The sequence below is a fragment of the Pseudonaja textilis genome, chromosome 15 (genome assembly GCF_049901715.1).
Source record: "Pseudonaja textilis isolate UNSWEBS1 chromosome 15, rPseTex1.2, whole genome shotgun sequence".
Taxonomy (NCBI): domain Eukaryota; kingdom Metazoa; phylum Chordata; class Lepidosauria; order Squamata; family Elapidae; genus Pseudonaja; species Pseudonaja textilis.
Window position 1 is genome coordinate 2,342,265 of NC_142004.1, and position 12,224 is coordinate 2,354,488.

General features: G+C 53.0%; 1 protein-coding gene across 5 annotated transcripts in view; it reads right to left on the reverse strand.

Annotated features, from left to right (window-relative positions):
• Positions 1-1,796: 1,796 nt before the first annotated feature.
• Positions 1,797-12,224, reverse strand: part of SMTN (smoothelin) — a 44,792-nt gene continuing 34,364 nt past the window's right edge. For 3 of the 5 annotated variants that reach the window (XM_087913064.1, XM_087913061.1, XM_087913060.1), the window contains exons 18-21: positions 11,507-11,677; positions 9,713-9,836; positions 9,464-9,615; positions 1,797-3,688 (exon numbers count right to left, since the gene is read on the reverse strand). In XM_087913064.1, coding sequence (XP_087769190.1) covers positions 3,538-3,688; positions 9,464-9,615; positions 9,713-9,836; positions 11,507-11,677 — 598 coding nt within the window. In that variant the 3' untranslated portion in view covers positions 1,797-3,537. Of the gene's footprint in view, positions 3,689-5,863; positions 6,031-9,463; positions 9,616-9,712; positions 9,837-11,506; positions 11,678-12,224 lie in introns of all 5 variants that reach the window. The other 2 variants (XM_087913063.1, XM_087913062.1) reach the window with 1 other exon arrangement.

The following is a 12,224-nucleotide window of genomic DNA, read 5'->3' on the forward strand; positions in this document are numbered from 1 at the left end:
AATCTAGATAATCTGGAACTCCATAAAGAAGATCTCTTTATTCAGATTCAGAATTCAAAGATGCAAAAGTTAATCTGGAATTCCATAATCTAGATAATCTGGAACTCCATTAAAAAGGTCTCTTTATTCAGATGCAAAAGTTAACCTGGAACTCCATAAAGATAATCTAGATAATCTGGAACTCCATTAAAAAGATCTCTTTATTCAGATTCAGAATTCAAAGATGCAAAAGTTAATCTGGAACCCCATAATCTAGATAATCTGGAACTCCATTAAAAAGATCTCTTTATTCAGATACAAAAGTTAATCTGGAACTCCATAAAGATAATCTAGATAATCTGGAACTCCATAAAGAAGATCTCTTTATTCAGATTCAGAATTCAAAGATGCAAAAATTAATCTGGAATTCCATAAAGATAATCTAGATAATCTGGAACTCCATAAAGACGATCTCTTTATTCAGATTCAGAATTCAAAGATGCAAAAGTTAATCTGGAATTCCATAAACTAGATAATCTGAAACTCCATAAAGATGATCTCTTTATTCAGATTCAGATGCAAAAGTTAATCTGGAACTCCATAAAGATAATCTAGATAATCTGGAACCCCATTAAAGAGATCTCCTTATTCAGATGCCAAAGTTAATCTGGAACCCCATAAAGATCGCGGTTCCCTTTAACAAGATTTGACTGGAAGCAGCCTCGAGTGATTTTATACCCTTCCTTCCAAGACTGCCATTCTTGCACCGGGCACGGCGTTAGGTGCCTCTCGTGTGGCCGGGGGCTTCTTCCCCTCCAGCTGTGCCTCATCTGCGTGGGACAGGATGAAGCCTTCTGCAGAAAGCTGTTGCTGCCGGAGGTGGATAGACACGTCCTATCGTGCTGCGGGAACGCAGGCTGTTGGGGAGCAGGCCGCCCAACCCAGATTGGTTTAACAATAAAGCCGCCCTTCATCAACCAGCAGAGACCTGACTCTCGTGGGGTAAAATTCCACCGGTAAAATTCCCCCGAAAAACTTTACTGTTCATCCTGAGCACAATAGCGAGGGGAATCCAAAGGTGCTTTTCTTTCTTTCTTTCTTTTTTTTTTTCCAAGGAGGCCACTGGACTTTTCTTGAGTTTTTCTTTGAAGAGGTTTCGCTCCTCATCTGAGCAGCTTCTTCAGCTCTGAAGAACCGAACTGGGAAACTGAAGCAGCTTCTCGGATGAGGAGGGAAACCTCTTCAAAGAAAAACCAAGAAAAGTCCACTGGCCTCCTGGGAAAACAACAACAACCCTAACCTGTTTGACTGAGAACCTCCAGAGACATTTAGCTACAAGCTCGGTTGTTTTCTTGCAGACGTTTCATGAGCCCAACTAGGTAACATCATCAGTGGTAGAAGGGAGTGGGGTTTGTGAAGGGGAGGAGAGGATTAGGAGGAGGAGGAGGAAAGGAGGAGGAGGAAAAGAGGAGAATCACTGTGAAGTCCTTGGTGCTCTCTGAGCTGGCTTGTTTTCTTGCAAACCTTTCATGACCCAACTAGGTAACATCATCAGTGCTAGAAGGGAGTGGGGTTTGCAGAAAGAACTGCGGGTTTCTCTCCGAGCTTTCTGGCTGACATTTCACGACCCAAACTAGGCAACGTCATCAGGGCTAGAAGAAAACTGGGATTTCAAAGAGGACGACTGAGGGGTCCTTGGTGCTCTTTGAGCGTGCGCACTTTCTTGCAGACCTTTCATGACCCAACTAGGGAACAGCATCAGTGCTAGAGTGAGAGGAGCGTGGAGACGAGGCGAAGGCAGGAATGAGGCAGGGAGCAACAATCCAAACGCTTTTATTCTCTTGGCGGTGCTGATACATTCTTGTGCTGGTGCGAGAAGGGGGTTACAATCCCAGAGGGAGGCTGGCAACGCATATCACAAGTCCGCTGTCCCATTGCTACCCCACGCGGCCCCAAGGACTGGCCCGCCCCGCTTGGGAGTCACCTGAAGCGGGCAAGGCAGCTCCGGAAGGGGTGGGTGGGTGCCAGGGGAGCAGCTCCCCGGCAGGCAGGAACCCACACGAAGAAAACTCCCCATCGGGGTCCTCCTTGGCCACGGAGTTGAGATCCCCCCGACTCAGCAGCCCCTCTAGCAGGAGGGACATCCCAGCAACACCTGTGGCTGGTAACTACTGGTGGAAAGAGCCCCTCTGAGCTAGCAGAGCCCCCTCCTCAATCCATGGCAGGACTCAGGCTTTTAATGAAGCGCCCCTCTTCTTTTCAACAGTTCCTTGACAACCAAGGAAAGTGCGCGATTCGATGCCACGGCCGCGGCGCCTGAGCCCAAGAGGCTGCCTCCCCCCCCAAAAGACCGAGGCGAGTTAATTTGGGACGGGGTGGGGTCAGGAGCGCAACCCCCTTCTTTGCCTTTCCCATGTTCCCCCCTCCTTCGCAGCTTTTTTCTCTGTGACAAAAAAGCGTGCACAAAGTGAAAACAACAACACACGGCTATCCATGATCAGGCCGGGCTTTGGGCAGGTGGGAAAGCGAAGGCGGATGCGAAAGGTCAACGTCCCTCCCCCGCCCCAAGAGGCTTCTACATGTGGGGCCTCCCCAGCTTGGCTTGCCTTCAGCGGGGTGTGGGGGTGGGGTCCCTAGGAACGAGGGGTGAGGGGAAGGGGAAGATCTGCTACCATCAAATGAAGAGCGCAGAAGGGAGCTGGACCCGACGTGGACACTAAGCTGACCTCCCGATCTCTTGCAAGCAAACCTCCCAAGAGATCCCGAGGTTTAGATGCCCAAAGATGTCCCAGAGGCAACTGCGCTTTCTGGGTTTTTCATTCGAAGACCTTTCGCTTCTCATCTGAGAAGCTTCTTCGGCTCCGACTGGAGGAGGGTGGGGAAGGGAAGGATTTATATTCCTTGCAGACAGCTGGTCATTGGCGCCCTTTGAGAGCGGCGTTGAGGCCACCAGCTGGTTTGAAAGGCGGGTCAAAAAGAGGCCATTTGGATCTCTGCAGGTGCCAACCCAGATTTCTTGTCGAGGCTGAGCAACAGGACCACAACTGGCGGTGCGGTGGGTGGGTGGGAGGAAGAGGAGGGATGGTTTCCATTTCGGCTCCGTTGAATGATATGCAGTTAATAGCGGCGGTGATTCTCCAGCCAGGTTTTCCCATCCTTTCTCACTTCTGCCACCTCAATTTGGTGCCCCTCTGGATTAAAGGCTTCAGGGAAAGCAAGACTAGGGTCTCTTGGACCATCAGAAAGTGGGGAGGGGGCTACAGGCTTTTTTTACAAAACAAACAAACAACAGAATAACTTACAAGCCACAATCAAAAACAACCTCGGTATAAAAAGCAGGCGTGGTGCAGAGTTGGCAGCCAAACCTTCCGGTCCCTTTTCCCAGGCTGGGCGGCCTCGCCTGGTCCTTGGGATGCCCGAGTTGCCAACGGCCAGCCTGCGGTGGTGGGGGTGGGGAAAACAGGAGGTGGGGAGTAGGGAAAGTGTGGGAAGCTTCCCCCCCCCCCCGTGTTTTGGGAGTGGGGGGTGGATAGGGTGTCTCTCAGAAGAGGAGAACGGCTACAGGTGCGCCTGCCGCCGCTGAAGCTCGTGACGCCGCAGGTGATTGTAGAGGGACTGGACGTAAGTGAAGACGCATTTTGCATCCGGACGTTTCCCCATCACCATCATGTCCTCCACATCCACCAGCGGGACGCAGTCCACCAGCATCCTGCAAAAGCCAAGGGACACGGGTTCGATTCGGGCGGGGTGGGGGCGGGGCGGGCAGGACAAAGGGCCCCACCGTCCCGTCGCGCTAAGCTGCGATCGGTCCCAGAATCCAGCCTGGGTCTAGGACAACTCGCCGCGGGACGGAATGAATTACATTGAATACCGGAGAAAAGGTAGAAATCGAATTTGTGAAAGGGAAGGAACGCCGAAGGAGGAAGAGAATGAAATGGGAATGGCAAAACATTTTTTTAAAAAAAAACATGTTTCAATCATTTTAAATAATTTGTCTCGCTTAACGACACGCATTTTTGAGCAGTGGTCATAAGTTGACCTGCGTACAAATCCAGAAAAGTTTGAATAGGGATATTGTTGTGGCCTGTCGGCTGCCCCTCCACCAACTAAATCGGAGTTGGCATCAGGGCAACCCGAGAGCTCAGAGGGGGAAGAGGGAAGAGAGCTGGCAGAGAGAGAGAGAGAGAGAGAGAGAGAGAGTGAAGGAGAAAGAGAGAGAGAGAGAGAGAAGGAGAAAGAGAGAGAGAGAGAGAGAAGGAGAAAGAGAGAGAGAGAAAGAGAGAGAGAGACGGAGCCTGGGCCGTCCGTCAGACCTCAGGTGGAGAGTCCACAGCCCCCAGGTCTGGAGGTGGCTGATGAGGAAGAGGAGGAGCAGCCGAGTCTGGTGAATTTGCAACCCCGTGGTTGACACCAGCAAGGCTGGGACGGAAAGACTCAATTTTCCCACCCTAAAAGAGGAAGTCTGGTTTTCCCCACAAGAAGGGAACGCCTTGCCTTCTTCCAAAGGGTCCTTTTACCTACGTCCCACTCTGGCTGGCAGCCCTCGCAATCTCCTAGTGGCCTCCCATCCAAGGGCTTTCTCAGCCTGGACGCCTCCCCAAACCCCCAACAGGGATGAGGGCCATGGGGCCAATTCAGACAGCAACTCAAGTTACGCACAGGGGTGTGGGAGGCAAGAGAGGAATTGATGGATGCTCCCCCCGCCCCGCCCCCGCAGCCCCCACCTCCCACGGAGGCAGTGGGGAAAGTCTTGGGCGAGCTCCAAGCCAGCCAGCCAGCCTGTCCTTATAAAGCCATTGTTTAGCTCGCTCAGTGTGGGGCTTCCTGGTCTGGAGATGCTATTAACAAGGCTGGCCTGAGTCATTTTTTCCAGCTTCTCCAAGAACTTATAAGTCTAGGCAAGGCACAGGTGGAGGAGGGACTTTCAGTCACCTGTCCGCCTCCTGCCTTTTCCAAAAGTCCTGGGAAGGGACTCTCCCTCACCTGTCTGCCTCCTGCCTGTCTCAAACTCCTGGGAAGGGACTCTCCCTCACCTGTCTGCCTCCTGCCTTTTCCCAAACTCCTGGGAAGGGACTCTCCCTCACCTGTCCGCCTCCTGCCTGCCTCAAACTCCTGGGAAGAGACTCTCCCTCACCTGTCCACCTCCTGTCTTTTCCAAAAGTCCTGGGAAAGGACTCCCCCTCACCTGTCCGCCTCCTGCCTTTTCCAAAAGTCCTGGGAAGGGATTCTCCCTCACCTGTCTGCCTCCTGCCTGTCTCAAACTCCTGGGAAGGGATTCTCCCTCACCTGTCCGCCTCCTGCCTTTTCCCAAACTCCTGGGAAGGGACTCTCCCTCACCTGTCCGCCTCCTGCTTTTTCCAAAAGTCCTGGGAAAGGACTCCCCCTCACCTGTCCGCCTCCTGCCTTTTCCCAAACTCCTGGGAAGGGACTCTTCCTCACCTGTCCGCCTCCTGCCTTTTCCAAAAGTCCTGGGAAGGGACTCTCCCTCACCTGTCCGCCTCCTGCCTTTTCCAAAACTCCTGGGAAGGGACTTTCCCTCACCTGTCCGCCTCCTGCCTTTTCCAAAACTCCTGGGAAGGCAGTCTCCCTCACCTGTCCGCCTCCTGCCTTTTCCCAAACTCCCGGGAAGGCCAGCTGCAGAGGCTCCTTCTAACTGGCCCCGGGGGGTCTTGGAGGAAGCACCCCTCTTTTCCAGACTAAGGCACCCCAAGGCTGGGAAGTCCCCGCATTTCTCGCCAGCGCACGCCACCTACCAGCTAAGGAGCCCCAAAGGGTAGAAGGGTAGAATCTCTGACCTTGCAGCCCCAGCCCCGAAAAAACAACCTCCCCGCACGCCCCAAAGAAACCGCCCCAGGGAAGGAGGAGGAGAGGAGAAGCTTCTCACCGTAGCGCTGTAGAAGGGAAGGTTAAGACTTTTTGGTTTTGACCAGCCCCTTCTCAACCAGACAGCGATAGAACTCCTGGATGTACGTGTAAACGCACTTCCAATCTGGTTCCCTCATCCGGACTATGTCTTCCACGTCCAGCAACTGCGGGCATTCTGCCTGTGTCCTGGGGGAGGGGAGGGGGGGGATTGTGGTGGAGGGAGGGGAGGAGGGGGGAGGAAGAGGAAGCCAGTGATCACAGCCCGGGTGGGGAAGAGAGAAGAGAGAAAGAAAATCGGACAAAGAGAGAGAGAGAGAGAAGGAAAAAAAAAAACAGAAAACACAAGATACATAAATACAGTTCACATTCTCGGTGACCAGACCCAAAGTGCATGCAACTGGGGTGAGCAGGCATGGACTCTCCACCGTGCAATACAAACAGAGGAGGGGGGGGATATTGGGGTGCCGGCGGGTTGGGGAGTGGGCTCATTCCTGAGCGAGATGCAGAAGAGAAGGGCGGAGAGCGGAAGAGGCGACGGAAATCCAGGCGGGATGGCCAGGACGGACAGACAGACAAAAAAAAAGACCGGAGAGGTGGACAGGAGCGAGGTGCTCTTTTGGGGGCCCTCTATATCGGGGGTCCCCAACCTGTGAGCCGCACACCACAACCGATCCATGGCCTATTTGCAACCGGGCCACGTTAAGCTGCGGGGGCGGTTGAGGCCACACCGGCGCGAGCGTCGCAGGCGCTCGGGGTCCCACTCGGGCGAGCAACGGTGCCCCGCCCCTCCCACAGAACAAACCCCCCACTTTCAGCCCCCCCTCCCACCGCATTTAAAGGTTGGGGAACCCTGCTCTATATGGCAACATACAGAGAAGGGATGAGCGACTCGCTCGGCGTGCCCCATCCCGAAACGGGCCCCTGCACGGCATGGAGTGCGCCAAGCCAAGAAGAAGAAAGAAAGAAAGAAAAACAAGAAAGAATTAGGGGAAAGGGAAGGAGGGCAAGGCAGAAGCTGCACAGGAGACCCCTGAGTTTGGGCCGTGGGAGAAGGGCTCGCTCGGGCTCGTGGTCCGTGCCCCAGACCCACGGCGGGGGAAGAGTAAGGCGGAGAATGCGCCACGCTGCAGTCCAAACAGCCGGTCCCTCTCGCCTGATTTCACCCAAACCCGAATGGATCAGGAGCCACAGGCAGCCGAGAGGGAGAGCTGAAGAGAGGAGAGTCAGGATCCACACACACACACACACACGCACACAAAACACACACGCACACACAGAGTCCCAGATTGGTTCTGCAAGTGCCATTTTCCACAGGGCTGCTGGCAGGAAGGTTGAGAAAGGCCTTGGGAGAGGAAGCGCCGGAAGGGACAGGCGGAAAACAGCAAAAAAAAAAGAGAGAAAGGCGAAAAGGAAAAGGAAAAAAAAAAAAAGGAAGGTTTCCCCATCCTGCCTTTCTCTGCGGGAGCAAAATCCCTCCCGCCCCAGAAAGCCAGAGAAGCCCCCGCCGTGCCAGCTGCTCCACAGGTCAAACACGCTCTAGGTGTGTCCCCCACCCACCCAAAAGCTGCAATGGGAGCCCAGCCCGTGATGCCGATCTTAGACAGGGGTCGCAGTTGCTTTTCGCCCTTGGACCATGATGCCCGCCTTCCTCCACTGCCACCCCATGCTCAGCTCCAGGCAGCGATGCGCCCCCCCCTGGCTCCCCCCACCGTGTCGTCCTTCAGGAACTTTCACAGGAGACCCATTTCACGGAGGGGAAAAAAACCGCCCAGGTCAGAGGAAAGTAGGTGTCCTAAGGCAAAATGCCTAAAATTGTGCCATCTTCACCCCAGGGAGGCTCCTGGTTGCAGGAGGGCAGGGAAACTGCCTAGATCCAACCTCCTGGGTAGGAAGCCAAGTCACCGGGTTGCTAGCTTCACAAATGCAATGATTCACTTAACAACGGGTGGCAAGAAATGCTGTAGAACGGGGCAAGACTCCAATGTCTCGCTTGGCAACATATACATTTTTGAGCTCAATTGTGATTGTTAAGTCAAGGTTTACCTGTATAGTTAAGGGCTGAAATCTCAGACGCCCGGGGTCAGGGCTCTAGGTTGTCGTTCCCACAAGTAGCCAAACAAGAGGAAACAAGCCACCATTCTGTTTGACTTACGACCCTTCACTTAAACCGTGGCTTAAAATGGCAATGGCTTTAGGGAAAAAGGGAGTTGAAACCCATCCTCAAAGTTTTGTAACCGTCGCACCAGGCCTGGAACTGCACCGACTACAATTCAGGCGCGTGGCCACTGTCTCACATCTACAACAATTGCGGTGTCTTGTGGTTACTATTTTGTGATTGCAATTTGCAACCTGTTAACGCTCACAAGGTTATTGCGATTTGCAACCTTCCCAGCTGGCTTCGTACAAAAAAAAATATTTCAATGGAGGAAGCCTGGATTTGCTTAAGTGTTGCGGTGAATAGTTAACTTATGGTTAAAAAAAAAAAAAAATTTGCAAAATTGGGATGACTCATTTAAGGACTGCATCGCTTAGCGGCTGAAATTCTGGTTGTGGCGTAAGTTGAGAACTCTTCTGTAAAAGGAGGGAGGGTGACAGCTCTCTCTTCGTTGCCCAAAATGTGATTCCCCCAACCGGATCACATTCCTGTGTCCTTCCTAACTGGATCCCCACCACCCAATTTTTTGGCCTGACGGGCAGCTCTGGACCCTTGGCGAGTGAGTTGTGCGTGCTCTCAAAATGGCTGCTGTGGCAGAGTCCCTTTGACGAAGCTGCCTCAAATTTCTACCCTCACGAATTCAACCGGGGACTTTGCGATGTCCCTGGGATCCATGGAGTGTGATTTCCTTGTTTATCGTCTCTACGGGACGATTTAGGTCCAATTGGACTGCCCAGCTGCCAGGATATCAACGGCTTTTCGGGAGCCCCCGAACTGCCCGTCGTCTCGCCGTGACGTCATCTTCTTCCCCACTTTTTCCGTCTTTCTGGGCTGCTGGACATGCTGCCCAGCCTTGCACCAACCTGTTGGGGTTCACCATCTTATTTTGCAAGGTGCCAGGAAGCTCTGGGGTGCCCTAGAAAAGGGCCCCCCCAACCCCTGGTCTGTGGATGGGCAGTGGGCCATGGCATGCCAGAAACTGGGCTGTGTAAACCAGGGAAGCCCCACCTGTGGGAGGCAGGCAGGAGGCGAAACCACGTTCCCTCCGGTCCACGAACAAACCTCTCCCCACAGAACTGATCCCTGGTACCCAAAAAGTCTTGGGGGCGGCCTGCCCTAGAGGGCTGGGAATCTCAGGCTGGCCTTCTTTGGGTCAGGAGTCCAGAGCATTAGTTAGAATGCAGTATTTATGGGCTAACTCTGCCAACTGCCAACAGTTCGATCCTGACCAGCTCAAGGTTGACTCACCCTTCCATCCTTCCGTCAAAATGAGGACCCAGATGGTTGGGGTTTGCGAGAGGCCGACTCTGTAAACCGCTTAGAGAGGGCTGGAAAGCACTGTGAAGCGGGATATAAGTCCAAGGGCTATTGCTATTGGGGTGGGCTAGGTAGCGGGGTCAGGAGCTCTTTTGGGAGCCAGCCAAGCTGACCAGAAAAGGCCCTGCCCCGCAGGGGGATACCTACTCAGCTGCGGAGAAGGCCATCTCAAAGTTGTGCCTCCGGTCCTGGGGCGAGAGTTGCGTGTAGTCGAAGGCCTCGGGGAAGAAGTTGTGGACGAGGGCGCAGAAGGCCATGCCGTCACTCCAGCTGGAGGAGAAGTTCTGGATGTCCACGTGCTGCCCGGGGGAGGCGGAGAGAGAGAGAAAAATGAGGGCGGTCAAGAACGAGAGGAACCGGGCCCAGGGAGGCCGCGGGAGACGGGCAGGCGCTCACCTCGTAGCCCCGTGTCTTGGCACGGCACCAGTCCAGGAGCATCTGCTTGATGGTGTTGGCGTTGGGGACCCCGAAGCTGGAGGAGCGCTGGATGGCCACCCGGGCCATCGCGGGGCTGGCAGGGCTGCAGAGAAGACAAAGCGGGCGTCTCGTAGCTGTTTGGGGGCCAGGCCGGCCGGCACAGGCACCTCCCGAAACGAGCGCCCTCCGAAGTTTTCCTTGGAGGCCGACCAGAGTGTTGGTGGCCCCAAAGTGTCACTCGGGAGGGAGGGAGGGAAGGAAGGAGGGGAGGAAGGAAGGAAGCAGTGAGGTAGGAGAGAAAGAAGGAGAGGACAGGAAAGGCAAGAGAAGGGAAGGAAAAGAAAGGGAAGGAAAGGAAGAAAGGCAAGGGAAAGGGAAGGAAGGGAAGAAAAGAAAGGGAAATAAAGGGAATGAAAAGAAAAGGAAAGGAAAAGGAGGAAAGGAAAGGGAAAGGGAAAGAAAGGGAAGGAAGAAAAGAAAGGGAAAGAAAGGAAAGGAAAGGAAAAAAGGGAAGGGAAGGGGAAAAAAAGGAAGGAAAAGAAAGGGAAGGGAAGGAAGAAAGGAAAGAGAAAAAAAGAAAAGGAAAGGAAGTAAAGAAAGGAAAAGAAAGGGAAAGAAAGGGAAGGAAAAGAAAGGAAAGAAAGAAATGAAAGAAAGAAGTGAAAGGAAAAGAAAGGGAAGGAAAGGAAGAAAGGAAAGAGAAAAAAAGGAAAGGAAAGGAAGTAAAAAAAGGACGGAAAAGAAAGGGGAGGAAAAAGAAGGGAAGGGAAGGGAAGGCAGAGCCACTCGCTATATTGGGAACAAAACGAAGCAGCACCAGCTGGATTCCGAGAGCCAAGGGCCTCCCCCCTTGGGGAGCATCTCGCCCTGGGAACCCGGCCATGGAAAGGCCCTCGCAAATCAAAGAGTTCTGCAGCCCACAGGAAGAGCGTCCCTCCAGGAAGCCGCCAAGATGTCAGCTGAAGGAGCCAAGCTTGCCAGCCTCTTGTCTGCTTCCTTCCGGAAAGGCTTAGGCTGGGAATGGGGAGCAGAAATCCTTTGGGAAGGGGGGGGGGAAGGGAAAACACTCCAATCTCCAGCCTTAAAAATCATCAACATCCTCCCCCAAACTGTTATAGTTTACTAGCTAACCCAGGGAGCAAAATGAGCAAATCCCAGTGGGGCTCCATCGTTGGGGCTGGTGGTGGGATTAAAACAGAAGCAGGGTTAAAAAGTGGATGACCTCCAAGGTCCCTTCCAGCTCTCTTCTGATTGATTGATTGATTGACTCCCATTCACATTTCGTCTCTCCTTTTGCATTCTGAATGATTTTGATCCTTAATGATTTTATTCCACCATTTCTTTGATATTCGTGTAAGTTGGCAGCAAGTTGTCCCACAGTGAGTTGGCCATGGGAAGTTGGCCATAGTGAGTTGGCCATGGTGGGTTGGCCATGTTGAGTTGGCCATGGGAAATTGGCCATGGGGAGTTGGCTATGGGGAGTTAACCAAGGTGAGTTGGCCAATGGGGAGCTGGCCATGATGAATTGGCCATGGGAAGTTGGTCATGTTGAGTTGGCCATGGGAAATTGGCCATGGGGAGTTGGCTATGGGGAGTTGACCAAGGTGAGTTGGCCAATGGGGAGCTGGCCATGATGAATTGGCCATGGGAAGTTGGTCGTGTTGAGTTGGCCGTGGGAAGTTAGCCATGTTGAGTTGGCCATGGGAACTTGGCCATGGGAACTTGGCCGTGGTGAGTTGTCTCCTTTCTTCCCCCTTGAGCCCAGCTCCTCACCTCCCGCCCTCCTTCTCCAGCTTCTCGATCATGGCCTTGCGCGCCTGCGAGGCGGACATCTTGGGCATGGTCTGGGCCTTCATGATCTCCTTCTTCCTCTCGGCTTGGCGCCGCTCCAAGTCAGCTAGACTGCTCCCAGACCTGGGGCTTGGATCCTCCCTTTCGAAGATGCTGCACCAAGGGGGGCGGAAGAAAGAGGACAAAAATGACAAATTCCAGGGGGCGGGGAGAATTCCTCCAACCCTCCTCTCCAAGAAGACAAACACATCAGCTCCAAGTACTTGGAGGGTTATTTATTAATTCCATTAAATAGCATCTGTTGTCTGTCCCCTCCACCCCATTTTTCCCCCAAGGGATCTGTGCAAAGTTTGGAAGTCCAATCAGGTTGGAAAACAGCCCATTCCGAACAGAAAACCTACTCAAACACACCCTCCCCTATGACCGTCATAAATGTGAATCAGCTGCCAAGCATCCCAAGGTAAACCACGTGACCTTGGGGATGCTGCAAACAGCCATAAGTGTGGAAAATGGTAATAAGTCGGCTTTTTTCAGTGCCGTTTGTAACTTCTGTAAGACTATCAGTACCACCTGAGCTGTGTTCGCATAACAGACTTTTAAAAGGCATTACATTTAAATTTCCTGGGAGTTTTTTTTGCGGGCAGGCCGTTTTCCGCTTCTTACTTTTTAAACTGAAAAGAAAAAAAAAATACTTTTTAAC